A 20567-nucleotide genomic window follows, 5' to 3' on the forward strand; every position below is an offset into this window, starting at 1 on the left:
ACGGTTGAAACACGAATGGGACAGAGGTACCCAAGCAATCGACTTTTGTACAAAGTCTTCCTTTGAAAACTTGTTCTAATGTATTAGTTAACTGCTTTCATCCTCACCTCACCAAAGATCTCTCACTGGCACTTCATCAACGTATACTAACCTTTAACTCTGGTAGGTATTCCAAATTCATCCCATAAATAAAAACTGTTTCAATTATATATGTATATAATACACATAGGCAGGGCCAAACTTAACCTTCCTAGCACCCCTGGAAAGGGGGGAGGGATTGTTAGTAAAGGGGAGGTTAGTCCCTATTGCTGTCAATATACCCCATCAGGTCGACCTCCACGCGGTTTCCCCTGAAAACCATCGTGACTAATTTATCGGTGAATTCGTCATAATGGACTAACTGACCTGCCTTTTCATCCTCACTTAACATCCCTCACTGGTGCCCCTACAGTGTATACCGATAGCGCAGGCAGGGTTACCATTCCATTACCATCCATTAAATAGCAACGCTGGACAAGTTTTTGGCGACCAACATTTGGCGTAAAACATGGCTAGGAGAGTACGTGCGGGGAGGGATTTTTAATAATAAAGATTAAGGGCCCCATTGCTAGCATACCCAACTATACCCAACTAGGTCGACCTCCACGTAGCGCCCTTGGAAACCATCGTGCTGAATTCCAAATGTATTTATCACGGTGGGCTAACTGACCTGCATTTTCATCCTCACCTATCATACTTCACTGGTGTCCCGCCAGTGTATACCATTAGCTCAAGTGTATACCATTCCATTATCATCCATTAAAAAAAAATGGAGTGTACATTTTACTAAGTCTATGGCTAGGACAGAAATACATAAAGGCGACTTTTGTACAGAGTCTCCCTCTGGAGGGACCTTAAAAAAAAAAAAAAAACATCGAAATGATATTATTAATTTATTGAAAAATAACCTTATCATTACAAAAAATAGATAAGTAATAAAAGTAACGTTAAATTTAACTACTTATTCAGTTAGGACACATTTGTGAACGGGAGTTATTCGCGCACGTTAACAATCTATTAATAATTTAAATGTACAGACGACAAACACATTATTTTATTATTAGATGTTTAAAAGTTTTGTACAATCGTGGATCCCTTTTGCCAGTCGAATGGACTATTCGGTTTAGGCCGGCGACCGGAAGGCGCATAGCTTGAAGTAGCAAACCATTTGTGAACCTGGAAATAATTTTGTTTTTCATATCAGCCGTTAACTGTCTGACTAACTGAGAATCCCATTGCTAGCAATAAACCCAACCAGGTCGATCTCCTCGTGGTTCCACCTTGAAACTATCATGGTTAATTCCTGATGAATTCATCATGATGGGCTAACTGGCCTATTTTCATCCTCACCTATCATCCTTCACTGGTGCTCCGCCAGCGTATCCCGTTAGCGCGGGCGAGGTTACCATACCATTTTCACCCATCAAAAAAAAACTGTCCACTGCGTTGGGGGGGAGGAAGGGATTGTTAGTAATGGAGACTGAGAATCCCATTGCTAGCAATATACCTAACCAGGTTGACCTCATCGCGGTTCTCCCCGGAAACTATCATGATTAATTCCTGATGAATTCATCATGATGGGCTAACTGGCCTGTTTTCATTCTCATCTATCACCCTTCACTGGTGCTCCGCCAGCGTATCCCGTTAGCGCGGGCGGGGTTACCATACCATTTTCATCCAACAAAAAAAAAACAGTACACAGTTAATGGCTGAAATAATGATGTGAATACCAAATTTTATAGCGATTGGTTAAGCCATTAAGGTTCTAAAAGTAACTAATAATCAACAAACTCACTTTCACATTTATAATATCGATAAGGATTTAGAATTCTAAAAACAGGATTATACATTAAAATATTTACCAATAGCTTTCCCCTTTTTGATTTTCCATTTCTGCTGCGGCCTCGTGGACTCTGGGTTCTTGTTCTCCTCGCTGAACCTTCCCAAAATGCTCGTCAATCTCTTGTGAACAGGATCCTTATTGCTCAATGAAATCGGCACATTCCTACCTTGGCTTACAGCATTCTTGTCTTTGTGCCAATTCGTTCTAGAAAAAATAATTTGTACACATAGATAGTATTTTTTTTTTTCTTTTTAGTAATATTCTTACCACACTAAAAATTAAAAGTCAATATCATATATTGGGGAGAGAAAAGGGATTGATAGTAATGGAGACTGAGAATCCTATTGCTAGTAATATACCCAACCAGGTCGACCTACTCGCGGTTCTCCCTGGAAACTATCATGGTTAATTCCTGATGAGTTCGTCATGATGAGCCAGTTAGGCCTGTTTTCATTCTCATCTATCACCCTTCACTGGTGCTTCGCCAGCGTATCCCGTTAGCGCAGGCGGGGTTACCATACCATTTTCACCCATAAAAAAAAATCATATATTGGAGGTGTTGTGAAATAGGTCTAGTCGTATTTTTGATGCTGGCATCATTATATTTTCCTGACAATAGTTTTTCTTTAGAAAAATAATACTATTTCTATACCTATAGACCTAAAGATAACTGTGTAAAAACTATATTAATAATAATTGTAATTTAAAAGACTTTTTTAATAGATGATAACGGAATGGTAGCTCCCCCTGCACCAACAGTATAGGTACGCTGGCGGGGCACCAGTGAGAGATGGTAGATATAAGAATGAAAAGGCAGGTCAGTTACCCCCCATGATGAATACACTTGGAATTCAGCACGATGGTTTCCAGGGGGTACCACGTGGAGGTACTTATTTTTCATCCTTATTCTTTAACTTACCACTGTGTTGTTTGTCCTACCCAAAAGATAACCCCGCCAGCGTATACCGATAGCGCAGGCGGGATTACCATTCCATTATCACGCATTAAAAAAAACCCAAATGATAAAGGAAAAAATCACTTCATGGATGACCCCTACGATAATATTGAGTGCCCAACTCAACAATGTCGCAGGGTCACAGTTATTTTGAGCGTGTCTTCTTGAATCACAGTACCAAATAAATCCACCATAATGACCCCAAACTCCAATATATTTTTTTATACAACTTAAAATGGCAAACAAGCTGACGGCCCACCTGATGGAAAGTGGTAACCGTCGCCTATAGACATGAGCAGTATCATGGACATAACAGAGTATACTGTTTCGCCCACGATACCCCCCATGCGTTGCCATTCCTGAGCACTGAGGTGTTATTCCTCTGTACCTAGTAAATTCACGCCATATCCCACCTTTCAAACCGAAACACAGCCATGCAAACACAACTGCTTCACGGTTGAAACAATCAAGGTATATCTATTAAATGAGAGTACTAACGATTTGTATACAGTCTTCCTCGGAAAGTTCTAGAAGTCACTAATTACCTGTAGAGTAGCCTGGAACGCGCATCCCTCCCCTGCAGCTCCCTGAGGAGTTGGTACATCAGTACATCCTTCGCGCTGATCAGTGGACGATCATGCAACTTCTCAACGATAGGTCCCGTGTCTATATCGTTGTCTTCCTGTAAATATTTAAATTGAAAAAAATATTTTTATTAAGAAGTTATTAAATAAACTCCCTGTCGAAGTTTTCCCAAGAGATTACAGCATGGGGTTCTTCAAAAGAGGGGTAAAGAGCTGTCTTCAGGGTCGGCAACGCGCGCATAATGCCCCTAGTATAGCAGCCGTTTATAGACTACGGTAATCGATTTACATCAAGTGGGCCGTATACTTGTTTGCCACCTTAATGGTATAAAAAAAAAATAAGTGAAAAATAAATTCGAGTTAAATTTATAATACACATATTATTTATTTTTCGAATTTATTTTTCACTTTTTATTTTAGTTTTTTCTGAAGCTGTGGCTTTAAGATATCGATAGCTCCTTCTTCGATAACTTATTATACTCATAAAGTATACTTATATGTGTACGTAAGTTTCCTACTTATTTTTCGAAAGTTAATGGTATGTATTTACAGAAAGAAAGAAAGAAATATTTTATTCAAGTAAACTTAAATTTAAGCATTTTTCAATATTTTTATTTTTTTTATTTTTATACAACTTAGAATGGCAAATTATATTATATTTAATTTAATGGCAAATTAAATTATATAGCAATAGTCATTTATTCATTTATATAACAGCTAACTTTGAAATATTAAATGGAACAATAATAAAAACAAAACTTTGTTTATATACATTATTATAAAATGAAATGAGTTTATTTGCATTAAACAGTTTAAAATTATTCCAAGCCACGTGGTATTATTTAGGCACCTGTTTAATTGCCTTAAAAGATCTAGGCATGCAAATATTTTACATTTTATAAAAAAAGAAAAGCGGTAAATAAAATTATAATTCAATTATATTATTTAAATTGACCTTACATATTAAAAGTCTAGGTTATAGTACATTATGTCACTTATACATATATCTACACATAACAACTAATACAATAAATTTATAAAATAGAAAAATGTCAATAGTAGGGGTATTATAGTTGCAAAATCTATATACTGACCTAATAAAGGGATATATTATATATCGGTTATCAAAGTGTAGCACCCGATTCAAATTAATATAGGTATTCTAACCGATTATACTAGATATAGGATCCCGATATATAGATATTGGAACGGTACCGGTGTTGCCCATCCCTACTATTCATGTCTACATCTGTCTATTTGCCGTTCAATATTCTATTAAGTTTCTGTTAACTACTTTTTATAACAGATGGCGCCACGATGATTTGCCTTTATTCTCATTTATTATTCCTCACTGGCACCTTGCCAGAGTGAACCCGCATCACAGGTTGGATTAACATTTAATTTTCATGCGTCAAAAAACCGTCTATACCATATTCCAGCCCCTCACCTGGTAAGCCATGTCGATATCGACATCCCCTGGCGTCGGCTCGTCGTAGACCTCGACTGCGGCCCCCAGTGCCACCAGCAGCACCATCACTGCGCTGTATCCCACACCGCTTCGGCTGGACATTTTTTCTGTAATTCAAAAAAGGGGTTCTCACATCGCTTTCTTTACACATTCTAATCTGATATTTATCACTCTGTTTGCTCTGTTAGCAGGATTTACGTCCGTGTCAAAACCATCTTAATTTATTTACAATTTGATTTGACATTATTACGTGACATTTGGAAATTTTGAAATTTTTAGTATTTAATTATGTGCAACGACTTCTGTTGCTGACTGTACTTTTATTGTGTATTGTGTAATAATATTACCATTTACGTTGCTGTTTTTTTTAATAACATAAAATTTTAATGTATACCTAGCTATACACTGTACCGTTCTGTATACCATATGGTCCCAGCATAGAATAGGCCACCCCTTTCCCGTAAGTGTCGTAAGAGAGGAGGGCGAGGGATGGGCAGCAGCATTCCTCAGGCAATACATCTTCAAAGCCTAACTACCAAGTGTGCCAAGTACTGGTAAAACCCCCCAAGGAGAAGGCTCGTGTTCAACAGTGATAATTTAAAAGCTGATATGACGAAGATGATACACAAGTCATGAGCCTTATTTTTATTCATCTGAATTGGAATAAAAGTACCTTATATATTAGTTCAGAATCGAAGTATCAAATTTCATTTAAAATCTTTCAGGCGTTTAAGCGTGATTTCGTAATAAACATAATATTGTAAAGATACTTTCGCGTTTAAGGATATAAATTGTTAATTCACTCCTTAGTTACAAGTCGTTTTCGTATCGTAAACAACCGTAATACATGATATCTCGCTGTGGATCTAGATTTACCCACTGATTACAGTCTCGGAACGCCTTCTATTATCGTCATAGCAAGTAATAACACGCGGACATTTGCTTCTTTTGCATGTAATTATCTGGCAGGTTTCTGCGATTGGTTTATTTTCAACCATTATTTTCGTATTAGAAATGTAGATTCTATTTTTCATTTTTTCTTCTTATTTCCTATATATTATATTGTTTTCTTGCTTTTTCCTTATTAGTATTATTTAATTTATAACAGATATTATAGTACAAACATAAAGGCGATTTAATCGAGTTCTATACCATTTGAAGTCAATGAAATGGATGGAAGATGAAATTAATTTATTTGTTTATTGATACCTGCAGTTTACAGATGATTAAACTTCAGCATACTACGAATAATTATAATTTTTGTACATGTCAAATTATTTACAATATTTAATACTAATAATTAACTATTTTAATGTTATTTCAATGTTGTTCCAGTTATATATACGAGTATGATATTTCAATTAAATATATCCAATTATTTCAATGTTAAACTTTGTACTTATAAAAACATATTTTGGTAATAAATACATTTTTACTTTTTTTATTTACTTTATAATTAACTAATTAACTCAAAAAAACATTATATTTAATTTCACGTAACATGTCAATTCTGTAACTTAAATCCACTATGGTATAATCATACGAGTATATAATACAATGTCAAAATCAATTTCAAGCTAAATATCAATATAAACATTACAGACATGTCGTAGAGAATACAGGAATCTTTTTTATGCAACTTAGAATAGCAAACAAGCTTACGACCCACCTGATGGAAAGTGGTCACCGTCGCCTATAGACATGAGCAGTGCCATGGACATAACAGAGTATACTGTTTCGCCCATGATACCCCCCATGCGTTTCCTTTTCTGAGAAATCAGGTGTTATTCCTCTGTACCCAGTAAATTCACTGCCATATCAAACCGAAACACAGCCATGCAAACACAACTGCTTCACGGTAGAAACACGAATGGGACAGAGGTGCCCAAGCAAACGACTTTTATACAAAGTCTTCCTCTGGTAATCTATAAGCTACGTCAACCAACTTTTCCATTCGATCAGCAAAAATGCCTATATTGTCGTACTGAGTAAGCATATCCCCAATCAAATGCAATGCACGATTCGTAGGTACGTGAGCAGCGTGTCTCGTACGACAAAATGGTTTGTGTGGGATGAAATGGTGTATTAAAAAAAAACCTCTAAAATAAAACAATTTCATAAAATTGTTTTACTGCTATTACCCGCAGCTTTGCTCGTGTATATCAAATAAATTATCCAAAGTGTTAAATTAGAATATAACCTTACCAGAGGGAGACTTTGTACAAAAGTCGATTGTTTGGGTACTTCTGTCCCATTCGTGTTTCAACCGTGAAGCAGTTGTGTTTGCATGTCTGTGTTTCGGTTTGAAGGGTGGGATATGGCGTGAATTTACTGGGTACAGAGGAATAACACCTGAGTCCTCAGGAATAGCAACGCATGGGGGTATCATGGGCGAAACAGTATACTCTGTTATGTCCATGGTACTGCTCATATATTTAGGCGACGGTTACTACTTTCCATCAGGTGGGCCGTCAGCTTGTTTGCCATTCTAAGTTGTATAAAAAAAAACCTATCCGTAAATATACCTTTCATTCAAATCCGTTCAGCCGTTTAAACGCATACAAACATCCAAACATATTTACAAATTTTTACATATAATATCAGCAGGATAATAGGATTAGATTGTAATATGGAGAGCTTTAATTCAATTCACTTGTGTTAGCTTTTATGTGACCATTTTTCCTTCCTCCTTCCCACATCACTATAAATACCATATAAAAAACATATGAAGCACGAGTTAGGCGAGTATATACATATATATGTACTGCAAATAAATTTTAGTTATTTTTAAATTTAATAAACATAATATAATATATAAATAACATATAATAAACATCATAGAAATGAGGTAATTTCACCATGTGTAAATTGTATTTATTGTGTTTGAAAGATAATAATGTAAGCACTTCTATTATCTATTATTTCCATCGACAAAATATTAATGTTTTATATATATAATTATTTATATTCAATGATGAAACAAAATACCAAATAATAATAGAAATAGTTCAAAGGAAATTTGCGTGTTTTATATAGTAAACTTTACGGCTACTATCCTTATTTACCCATCACTGTTCGTATCCGGTGTAGTAGGTCTAGAAACGCTCGAAGTAAGGCGAAAGTGCAATTTGATGATGCACTATTATCGGTTGCTCAACGGCGGAATAGACAATCCTGCAACTCTTAGCCGTTGTTCTTTGTACGCACCCCAACGCTGCATGCGATTGCGTGCTTGTAGACTACTATCGGCACCGCCGGTTCGTACCTGTACTGCTCAGTTTGCTCCCACTTATCAGGCTATTTCTCTGCTCAATTCTCTGATTGCTCAGCATCCAGATATTGACATATTTAATGACAAAATAGATATATTTTTAAAATGTTGTACAAAATTTGTAAGTTTGTAAAATAAACCTATGGCTCACTACATGTTTTGGAAGACTGTAAGTGTGGTGAGTAGTTTATAAATAAATAAATTTAGTTTATTTTTTAACTTTCGTGCAATTGAGCTAATCATTTTAATCCTTTCCTCTCACAAACAGCGGGTCCACCATGAAATGAAATCCCGAATTTTCGGACTCAATTTCGTGTTTTTATTTGTATCAAAATGGGACCAATAAATGAAGTTTAACATTTCTTTGATCATACATCCTATCATAAAGGTGGCGGATTAGCAACTGGGTACAGAGGAATAACACCTGAGTCCTCAGGAATGGCAACGCATGGGGGTATCATGGGCGAAACAGTATACTTTGTTATGTCCATGCTACTGCTCATGTCTATAGGCAACTTTCCATCAGGTGGGCCGTCAGCTTGTTTGCCATTCTAAGTTGTATAAAAAATATATATATATATACGTTATGATAAATACGTCTCACTCCTGATACGTAGTGAATTAATTTGTCCCACCTTCGATATTGTACGTCTTTTCTTGTGGGTGTAATGAGATAGTTGTTTGCTTCTGTAGTACAGTAGACAGACTGATATGAACATGAATTCTATATGTAATCCAATTATTTTTAATAATGTCTGGAAATATCTAAGTACCATTCACGCGATCGACTGAGAAATATAAAGAATTGAGAAGAAATGAGCGATATATATATATAAACGCAAAAATACCTACGTGGTGTCGAAGCAATTAGTGATTAATATAAAGATATAATTTTTTTTTTTAAATAATCGGTAGTTTTGTCTGTAAGACATTGCAGTATCAATAAGACCGCCTTTTGTACCTTTATGTATATATTACAATCTGTACTGTATGCTACTGTCATGGTTGTCCACCAGAGGGAGATTTTGTACAAAAGTCGTTTGCTTGGGTACCTCTGTCCCATTCGTGTTTCTACCGTGAAACAGTTGTGTTTGCATGGCTGTGTTTCGGTTTGAAGGGTGGGATATGGCGTGAATTTACTGGGTACAGAGAAATAACACCTGAGTCCTCAGGAATGGTAACGCATGGGGAGTATCATGGACGAAACAGTATGCTCTGTTATGTGCATGGTACTGCTCATGTCTATAGGCGACGGTTACCACTTTCCATCAGGTGGGCCGTCAGCTTGTTTGCCATGATAATTGTATAAAAAAAATTATCATATCAGCCTTGAACTGTCCACTGCTGGACATAAGCCTTCCCTATAAGGGGGGTTTTGCCAGTAGTTGCCACGCTTGGCAGACATATTATATATATTGACAATCACAAGACTTTAGAGATGTTTTAAGCGCTGCTGCCCATCCTACGCCCTTCCTTAGTCGCCTCTTACGACACCCACGGGAAAGGAAGGAGTGATCTATTCTATACAGGGACCACACGGAAATGCTACTGTATTTTTTTTTTGATGGGTGAAAACGGTATGGTAACCCCGCGTGCGTTAACGGTATACGCTGACGGAGCACCAGTGAAGGGTGAAAAGTGAGAATGAAAACAAGCCAGTTAGCACATCATGATGAATTCATCAGGAATGAACCATGATAGTTTCCAGGGGGAACCGCGAGGAGGTGGACCTGGTTGGGTATATTGCTAGCAATGAGATTCTCAGTCTACATTACTAACAATCCCTTTCCCCCCAATGCTACTGTATTTTTTTTATGGGTGAAAATGGTATGGTAACCACGCCTGCGCTAACGGGATACGCTGGCGGAGCACCAGTGAAGGGTGATAGACGAGAATGAAAACAGACCAGTTAGCCCATCATGATGAATTCATCAGAAATTAACCATGATAGTTTCCAGGGGGAACCGCGAGGAGGTCGACCCGGTTGGGTATAGAGCTAGCAATGGGATTCTTAGTCTCCATTACTAACAATCCCTTTTCCCCCCAGAATAGGACTATAAGTCCTCATTACTAACAACTCCTTTCCCCCAACAATAAAATATTATAAACAAACAAATGAGCAAGCGAAAAATAATTATTTTAATTCTCAACGTCGTTAATTCTATAATTGTTTGCGACGCGGGATTTAGCCGTCGCGCTGTGTCAGCACGTTAGTAAGAATATTATACTATTATAATAAAAATTTAATTACACGACGTCTGTGTATAGAAGAGATATTTAAGGAAAAATACAGGTCTTAAAAACATACAAGCCAAAACAATCATCTTCAAACATGGTTATCTGTCTGTTTGTTTGTTCCGACAGCATGCAAAAACTACTACACTAAATTGAGGGGAAGGGATTGATAGTAATGCGGACTACCAGTGTCATTGCTAGCAATATAGTGTCAGGTCGACCTCCACGTAGTCCCCCTTGGAAACCATCGTGCTGAATTCCAGGTGTATTTTTTTTTGATGGGTGAAAATGGTATGGTAACCCCGCCTGCGCTAACGGGATACGCTGGCGGGACACCAGTGAAGGGTGATAGATGAGAATGAAAACAGGCCAGTCAGCCCATCATGATGAATTCATCAGGAATTAACCATGATAGTTTCCAGGGGGAACCGCGAGGAGATCGACCTGGTTGGGTATATTGCTAGCAATGGGATTCTGTCTCCATCACTAACAATCCCTTTCCCCCCTCCAGGTGTATTTATCAGGATGGACTAACTGATCAACTCTTTCATTTTCACTTATCATCCCTTACTGATGTCCCGCCAGTGTATACCGATAGCGCAGACGGGGTTACCATTCCATCATCATCCATCAAAAAATATACCCTTTAAGGTCGATCTCCACGTGGCCCCTCTGGGAACCATCGTGCTGAATTCCTGGTGTGTTCACCACGATGGGGTAACTGGCCTACCTTTTCATCTCACCTGTCATCCCTCACTTATGCCCCGCCAGCGTATACCGTTAGCGCAGGCGGGGTTACCAGTCCATTATCATCCGTTACTACACTAAATCGAATACAGTTGTCGCAGTTGTATTCCTGAAGGTCTAATTTAAAATCTGATTTCTATTCTATCTTGATACACCATTCTACAGATCTGCCTACTTCCAAAATCGAAGTACACGAAGTCATAGGAAAAAACAAAAAAGGCATTCATTGAAAATGGTTTATAAATCCTCCTCTGTACAAATGTGTGTACATGGCGGACTTAATGTTAAAAGCATTCTCCCCTAGTCAACCATGGGGAAGTGTCAGAATACTCGAATGCGGTACTAGTAATTATTGATATACATACATATTAAAACTACACATATAAACATACATACGCTTCCTCTTTTTACCCAATGGTTAGCTGGTAGAGAATGCCATATGGCATTAAGCTCGCCACTTGTACAAAGTTTTATTGTGCAATAAAGAATAAATAAATAAATAAACGAATAAATATATATAAATAACAAATATACTTACACATATTTTTTTTTATACATCATAGAATGGCAAACATGCTGACAGCCCACCTGATGGAAAGTGGTAACCGTCGCCTATAGACATGAGCAGTACCACGGACATAACAGAGTATACTGTTTCGCCCATGATACCCCCCATGCGTTGTCATTCCTGAGGACTCAGATGTTACTCCTTTGTACCCTGTAAATTCACTGCCATATCCCACCCTTCAAACCGAAACACAGCCATGCAAACAACTGCTTACACATATATGACATATACTATATTATATACGGAATTGAGAATAATATAAAATACTTAGGTACTTAATAATTCTGCGACTTGTAGAATTTAAAATTATACAATTAAGTTACAAACCATTTAAAAGAGTATCTGTTTAACTACCTATTATATAAAGAAATCCGATAAAGGGTTCGAGAATACTTCACAGAATTTACTCGGCAAATGGCTCCGTGCTCTGGTTACTCTATCTGAGATTTAAAATAGCTGTTATAAAATACATAGGTAGTTGTGCTGGTTACTCTGTTTGAATCATAGATTATTTATTTTACACTTACAATACAGTTAACTATTTGATTTATATCGTTCACTGTACTATATTTTACGTATTTATTGGTGTATACCTCGATACATTGAGTACAGAAGGGAAAAAATGTTGGGACACTTGATACGACACGACGAACTTATGAACATTATAATAGAAGGAAGGAGGGGTAGAGGGAGACCGAGGCGTAGTTACATCAGGCAAATCAAGGAAGGAGTTGGTGTCGTGTAGTATCAAGAGGTGAAGAGACTTGTTGTTGAAAATTGTGAGTAGCAAGAGTTTCTCTCCAAAACACATGATTTATACCTTGGTACATTTACGAAAGTGGCACTTTGGTTAGTTTACCCGATATTGAAATAAATGATTTCCTTTGGCAACTTACGAAACTGCCACTTTCGTAGATTTGCTGTTATAGGTATAACTCAATACCTAGGAACTCTCATGTATGAAGGTGCAAAGTAACGAATATGCATTTTTTTCTGATACTTGTAATATAATAATAATTAATTAAGCGCATTCAATAAAAAACAGGATTTTAAAACTAAAATGTTAGCATGATCTTTTACAATAGTCTTCTGTCAAAAGTTATTTGCATTCTAATGTTTCAAAACTTCCCATGTAAAACGTATCTTTTTCAGTTTTGTAAGTTTACCATAAAGGTGACGATATGATAGATGTCCAAAAGTAATACAAACATAAATGATCAATTATTCGAATTTTTAAATTTGTTACTAATTTCATTTAAAAATTGTTTTAAATATAATTTCAACAAAACATTCAAAACTTTCCATTTAAGTTCTATCGAAACAAATAAATTTCGTTCTCCATGCAAGCGAAGTCGGAGACACAGCTTGTGTTTTAATTTAATAAACATATTTTCCTTAATACATCGTCAGGTTATGACACAAGAGTGAGTGGTTCCAATTCATTCAGCACCCTAACAGAGTACCTATTCATCTGGCATATTTTCATTTGGCTACACAAAAAAATGGAATTGCCTACTTAGATCTCTTTGAGGCACGTAATGCTCATTAAAATGTGAAATTGCTCATGCATACCTAAGTAACATTATTTGGCAACCCTTTGTAAGAGTTTTTTTTTTTCAAGATATTCATAAGAAATACACGTAAATATTTACGAAAACTTCCGATCTTTGAAATGTATTAAAATATGGGCGAGGGATTTAGTAGGACATAGGACTTAGTGACTTAGTACTAAAATTCGATTCCAATCATTAGATATAGTTGCAGAAAACACACTCATGTTTTCTGAAATATATAACGATATATATCTATCTTATGTCCATGGTACTGCTCATGTCTATAGGCGACGGTTACCACTTTCCATCAGGTGGGCCGTCAGCTTGTTTGCCATTCTAAGTTGTATAAAAAAAAGATATAATATAGGAGGCTTTGCTTATAACATATCGATTGATTATATCACATTATTGCCTACCCAACCCAGTTTCGCATAGATGGATAGAATTTTCAAAAATAACATACAAGTATATCCTACCTTTTTCTATGCAACTTAGAATGGCAAACAAGCTGACAGCCCACCTGAAGAAAAGTGGTAACCGTCGCCAATAGACAATAGCAGTACCATGAACATAACAGAGTATACTGTTACACCCATGACACCCCCTACACGTTGCCATTCCTGAGGACTCAGGTGTTATTCCTCTGTACCCTGTAAATTCCTGGCCTCTTAGTATACCCATGGAAAAGAAATGGGTGGCCTATTCTATGCCGGGGCCACATGACGTTCTGGACAAAATCCAAATAATAAAAATATTTCCATGGAATAAATAGCACGAATAACACATAATATGTATTCGTACACTATCTGACAACGCAGCTAGTTAGTCGATGCATTAAAATCACGGAATCTTAAAATCTCCGACGAAAAGCAATAATAGTAATAAATAAATAAATGCCACGCAATCACCAATGGCCTGTTTGTCGAGCTATGCTGTACCATGTGTTATTAGGAACCAGGCAACGAATATAACATTACAATGTACCGGAATCCAATAACCGACATTGTATAGCTAATTTCCTAGTACGATGAAATATTTGGAACACTTGTATAAACTTTAGAATAGAAACTATTAATATATATCTTGGAATAAATAGAATATACAATTATATAATAATGAAATACATGTATATTATCCCCCCCCCCCCCTCCTCCACTCATTCATAAAAACTAAACCTCCTACGAACTTTTTAACTATAACACTGTTTTATCTCTTTCTTTCAAACTAAATATATAAATAGTTTATATTAAGGTCTCTTCAGGGTCGGCATAGCGTACGTAACAGCCCTAGTGTTGCAGGCGTCCATATTCTACACTGACTGTTTACCATCAGACTGGCTGTGTGCTTCTCACCATCGTGGTATAAAAAACAAACTGAAAATTTATCACAAAAGAAAGAGACAAAACTGTTCAATAGTTAAAATAGTTTTTTTTTTATACCACTCAGGCGGCAAATAAGCATACGGCCTACCTGATAGTAAGAGGTTACCGTAACGTATGAACACCTGCAATACTCGAGATATTACGCGCGCGTTGCTAACCCTGAAGAAACTTTTTTACCACCCTTTTGAAAAACCCCATGCTGTAGGAAGACGTCGGCAAGGAGCTCATTCCATAACCTGAGTGTTCATGGGAGGAAACATTTACAAAACCGCAAAATATGTTTATGAAAGATTTGCTGTTTTTTTTTTTAAGAAAAAGATGATAAAAATACAAAATACAAAAAAAAATATTATAAACACACAAATAGTCTAATAATATGTCTCGTATAGTGTACACTATAATTTAATATTGCGTTCCATAAAAAAAAAAACCACGTTCAACTGTAGCAAAAAACTTTGATTTTTAAACTAAACTATTTAAAAAAATTTGGTAAAGTTTCTAAGATGGTATTAAAGATGATGGTACCATCTGTAAGTAATATATCTAGCAAGTATTTATATCCTTTGAAACAAAAAAAAATCTACATTGGTTTATAGCTGATATGTAGTTTATAGTTATAAAAAAATAAAAACAAAAACATACAACCAAACTGAAAACCTCTTTTTATTAATTCTGTTAGCAATAAAAAATAATGTTACAGTCAAGTTATGTAACATTATTTTATGTATTAATAATCACTTAATAGTCACTGAGATATGGTGCTGTGACAGACGGACAAAAATCCTACAGTAAGAATACCCTTGTACCTAAAATAGAATATGTAAATAGAACCATAAAAATCATCCGATAAAAATTGCCAAAATGTCAACTATCACACACTGGGCTGCAAGGGGAAAAGGGATTGTTAGTAATGGGGTCTAATAGCCCCATTGCTAGCAATATACCCTCTCAGGTCGACCTCCAAACGGTTCCCCTTGGAAACCATCATATTTAATTCTTGTCCAATTCATCATGGTGGGCCAACTGACCTGCATTCATTCTCAACTATCATCTTCCACTGGTGTCTCGTCGGTGTATACCGATAGCGGGGGCGGGGTTACCATTCCATTTTCATCATTAAAAAAAACACCATGCTGTAACGCACACAATTATACAAGTAAGCAATAAAATCAACTTTTTCAAAGATTTATTTCAATGAACTTTCCCATTGACGTGGAAATAATAAACGATTGTAAAACACTGACAGGTGCTCAGAACGGAAATTGTGTTTTTCAATGAGATTTCTAGGCGACTACAGAAAAAGCTGGAGATTCCTAATACAACTTGTTTTTTGTATATATTTTTCAAAATAGGAGTAATTTTATTCAATAAGACATCTAGCCGACTATAAAAAAAGGTGAAAGTTACCAATACAACTTGATTTTTGTGTATATTTTGCGAAAGAGGAATAATTTTATTTTGTAAACGTTTTAATTTAAACACTTTTAAATTACCTAATTGGATTTATTGCCAATATTCCCTTTGTTCATTTACAACATTAGTTTAATTTTAATACGTTTAAAGAAATTGCACAAACTGAGAGAGAATCGCTATTTTGGATTACTTTTAATAGATGGCGTTGTGGGCGGTATGAAGTTCCATTAGGATATAATAAAATGTCATAATAATATGGTACATGTTTCCATTAGGACATAATAAAATGTCTATGGCAAATTATGGCTTATAAAGCACCAAAGTGGCATTATCATCATTGTCTTTTATTATAGATAGATGAAATAATAAATATAGGCATCTATACAGTATTCTCTACTAGGCATAGAATAGGCCACCCCTTCCTTTCCCATGGGCGTCGTTAGAAGCGACTAAGAGAAGACGAGGACTAGGCAGCAGCGTCCTTATTAAAACATCTCTAAAGCCTAACTGCAGTTGGCAATCCGCCTGCCAAACGTGGTAACAAAACTCCCCAAGGGAGAGACTTATGTCCAGCAGTGGACAGTTAAAGGCTGATATGATGATACAGTATTTTAATTAACGAACCAAAAAAAAAACCTTTTTTCCCCATCGATTGTCGGTTCTTCGAGCGATGTGACCAGTCCATTACCACTTCAGCTTGCTTGTCCTTCTATGAAAGATAGTGTGCTAATGTCCCTAGTAGTACGAATGTAATCTTTTTTTTTATGCAACTTAGAATGGCAAACAAGCTGACGGCCCACCTGATGGAAAGTGATAACCGTCGCCTATAGATATGAGCAGTACCATGGACATTACAGAGTATACTGTTTCGCCCATGATATCCTCCATGTGTTGCCATTCCTGAGGACTCAGGTGTTCTTCCTCTGTACCCTGTAAATTCACTGCCATATCCCACCCTTCAAACCGAAACACAGCCATGCAAACACAATAGCTTCACGGTAGAAACACGAATGGGACAGAGGTGCCCAAGCAAACGACTTTTGTACAAAGTCTCCCTCCGGTTATCGATTAATTGTCAGAATATTTTCATTTAAAGAATATTTCAGTAATAATTCACGTCCCAACGCTGGTAAATTTAAACAATGCCAGTGACAAAATAAAAAAAAAATCAAAGTTTCCTTTCGTATTTTTTGAGAAAAAAAAGTTACTAAAATTGTGTACAAATTCTAATGGAACGAGTACATAGGAGGAAAAAGCTTACAATTAAATTAATTTTCAATAATCAAATTTCAATAATAAAGGTAATTTTGATAACCTTGGTGGTGAAGCGGTTTAACATATCACCTCATTTTGTAATGATCGCCAATTCGATTCCTGCACAATACATACATATATATTCATGAATATACCTGTTTGTACTGATCTATGTATAACATTTATGTATTTAAACGAACTAGTGACCGCCCAGTGGTCGAAATTCGACCATAATTTATATATTGTAATAAATGAATTTATTATGGTTACGTTTGACATTCAGTGAGACTATAGACATTTTTTTTTTCATTTATTGTGACTTTGGCGAAAGCCATCAGCCAAAAAGTAACAATTACAGGGTAACAATATAAAATTACAAGACAAATTACAAAAATTAGTATAGTTATAAATTAATTATAATATCCTAAGAAAGTAAGTTAAGTAGAAAGGTATAAGACTATAGACAAATAATATTAATCTATTCTCAATTTGACCACAGACTTTAACAATAAACAAAAGAGTATATTTTGTGTGTCAAATACGTAGTAGTGTATGTAATGTCTTTTTTTTTTATTGATTTAATGTATTTTTTATGCATAATTTAAAAAAAAATATTAGCATTCTGCACTCCTTCTCTATATAAACTATAAGTGTGCGAAATTTCATACTCTTTCCGTCCGCGCAATTTTCTTAAAAAGGGCTACAAAGTTTTTGCTTCACATATTAATATTTACGTATTATATAAGGGTTTAAGTATTTCTATCAGTTGTTTAGAACCCATTTAAATTTAGTTTAGGATTAGATAACGCTGTTTAATATGACCAAAGCTATCTTTTTTTAATTATATGTTTTTTTTTACATGTACAATCAAATTTCAAACTTATTTAAAATACTAAATAACAAACTATTTAAAAAGAAATTATACGATTGACTGGAAAAAAAAACTAAATTTTTTAATAACACTAGCTTTTGCCAGCAACTTCGTATGCGTGGATTTTGGAAATAGGTACCCACATTTAGATGGCATATGGAGGTAAAACCAGATTTGAAGTTAGTTAGACCCTTAGAAATACAAATGTGAGAAACGCATTGTTTGGTGTAACAGTTTGCGTGATACCGAAACAGATAGAGAGACAAACAGACAAAAACTCAGACATAAAATTATAAAAATAAACATCATTACACTAAGCAATATTTAACCACATAGCCAGAGTTTTGTTAAAAACTATTTATATAAACAAATGTTTTAAATATTTTTGTAAAAGTTTGTAAATCGAAAAAGTATACCATTACGTCACGTTCATTAAAAGATAATTTTCAAAATAAAATGGATACATCAATCACAACAACTCTTAATATATTGGTAATTCATATTTTCCACAGATATAAATTTAAAATAGATGACGCAATACCTTAATTTATATTAAACTAAGCATGGCTCCATTAATTACTTCATTTGATGTTTTAAAAGCATTTTATTGGCAGCAAAACTCTTCTCGCACTAAATACTTTCGTAAATATCATCAGTAATTCTGTTTTTGTCGATTTTCTAAACTGTTAGCAATATTTGTCAATGAGATCTCAAAATCGAAACGAAGCAGAAGTTAATCAACTTAATTAGGGACTTAATTCACACTCAAAATACAGGATGTAGTTGAAATCATTGCAATCTTTTTAAAGGAGTGTTTTTTGAACAAAAAAAAATGTAATTTGAAAAAAAAATATTTCGCAAAAAAATCATTTTTCATTCATATATTTCACTTTTATTTGTTATTTTTTTTTATATCGTGCCATAGTAATCTTAATATTAAACATAACATTGTAATAATAATAAAGTTTTTTAATTCTAGTTAAAAAAGAAAATAATTAAAGATTGTTTCCCACAAAAAAAACCAACTTCAGTTGTGATAAAACCAATTATTTTGATTTAAAAACTAAACTACTAATCCGATTTTGATGTAAATTCTAATAATTCTGTAAATATATCCTTTCAGATCAAATAGGAATTTTCCAAGTCGATTTAGAATTGACAGAGTTATGAGGTAACAATAAAAAAAAATTAATTCAAAACCCCCTTGTTTTTGAAGTCGGTTAACAAATTGACTGTTAAAAACCTGATAAAAAACGAAAACCGTCGCCTAATTTAGTAATCAATTAACAAATAAATACATACAAAACGTTAATTAATAACTAATTAATATATAATACAAAAATCTTTTGCCGTTTCCCAAACCTACGGTAATCTTCTTTGAAAAAAAATATCTATTTTCACTTATGGAACACTCCTTTAAAAATGCCAATGACTTGGTGAAACACCCTGTAAACTTTATATGCGCCATCTATAAACTCCATATCTGTGGGTTGCATGGGTGCACAAACCTGTTCCCGGTGTGTGCGGTGAGCGGTCCCAGCACGACCAGCGGCGGTGTGCGTCTGTGCCGACTGGACGCCACAGTCGCGTGCCCTTGTTTATATCCCACCCTTACACCTTACACCTTCCGACGTGGGTGGGTGGACACGTGAACACGGCTGCAACTAAACTTATATTTTCGCGTAAACAGTTTACGTACATTTTTAGCCGACTTCGAAAAGAAGGTACTTCTCGAATCGGCTATTTTTTTTTAACTTTATTGTACACATAAATTACATTGTTATAATATATATTAAATGAAGATGCACAAAAGGCGAGCTTAACTCTGTAAGAGTTCTCTTCCAGCAAACGCTGAGTGGAAAAGAGCAGTAATTACCAGACTAGCATGCGGCTCACCTGATGGTAAGTGACTACCGCCGTCCATGATCACCCACAACACCAAAGGCATTGCAGTTGTGCTGCCGACCTTTTTAGTCTCGCTAAAACTTAAGAACGAATGGACCGATTTGGCAAATTTTGGTCTCGAATTATTTGTGGAAGTCCAGAGAAGGTTTAAAAGGTGAATAAATATGAAAGTTGGCAACTATCTTTCGGATTATTTTTATGTAGATTTTTTATTAATTATGGATTCCTTTTAAGTTTGTTTCAAGTTTATTTTATACAAAAGTTTAAATCTTTTATTTATCGATTGAGACAGTACGAAGTTTGCCGGGTCAGCTAGTTTTCAAATAAAAATAACTAGTTTGGTTGCAATGAAAGTCGGTTTCTTGTTATGGAACACAATTTATTCACTCTCACCAGAGGGAGACTTTGTACAAAAGTCGATTGATTGGGTACCTCTGTCCCATATGTGTTTCAACCGTGAAGCAGTTGTGTTTGCATGG

The 20567-nt window shown here is 35.4% G+C and overlaps 2 protein-coding genes across 2 annotated transcripts in view; both read right to left on the reverse strand.

Moving 5' to 3' along the window:
• LOC113519922 (unconventional myosin ID) overlaps window positions 1–20567 on the reverse strand; it is a 295622-nt gene that overhangs the window by 188032 nt on the left and 87023 nt on the right. The window lies entirely within an intron of this gene.
• Window positions 918–19824, reverse strand: LOC116413098 (uncharacterized). Its single transcript, XM_031910112.2, has 5 exons — window positions 19692–19824; window positions 4869–4996; window positions 3383–3519; window positions 1902–2086; window positions 918–1215 (listed from the first exon to the last, which is right to left on the reverse strand). Exons 2-5 carry the CDS (start codon window positions 4989–4991, stop codon window positions 1163–1165), a joined length of 498 nt encoding a protein of 165 aa, XP_031765972.1. The 5' UTR covers window positions 4992–4996; window positions 19692–19824; the 3' UTR covers window positions 918–1162.

The sequence above is a fragment of the Galleria mellonella genome, unplaced genomic scaffold, assembly GCF_026898425.1.
Source record: "Galleria mellonella isolate WM207_F2 unplaced genomic scaffold, CSIRO_AGI_GalMel_v1 utg89, whole genome shotgun sequence".
Taxonomy (NCBI): Eukaryota; Metazoa; Arthropoda; class Insecta; order Lepidoptera; family Pyralidae; genus Galleria; species Galleria mellonella.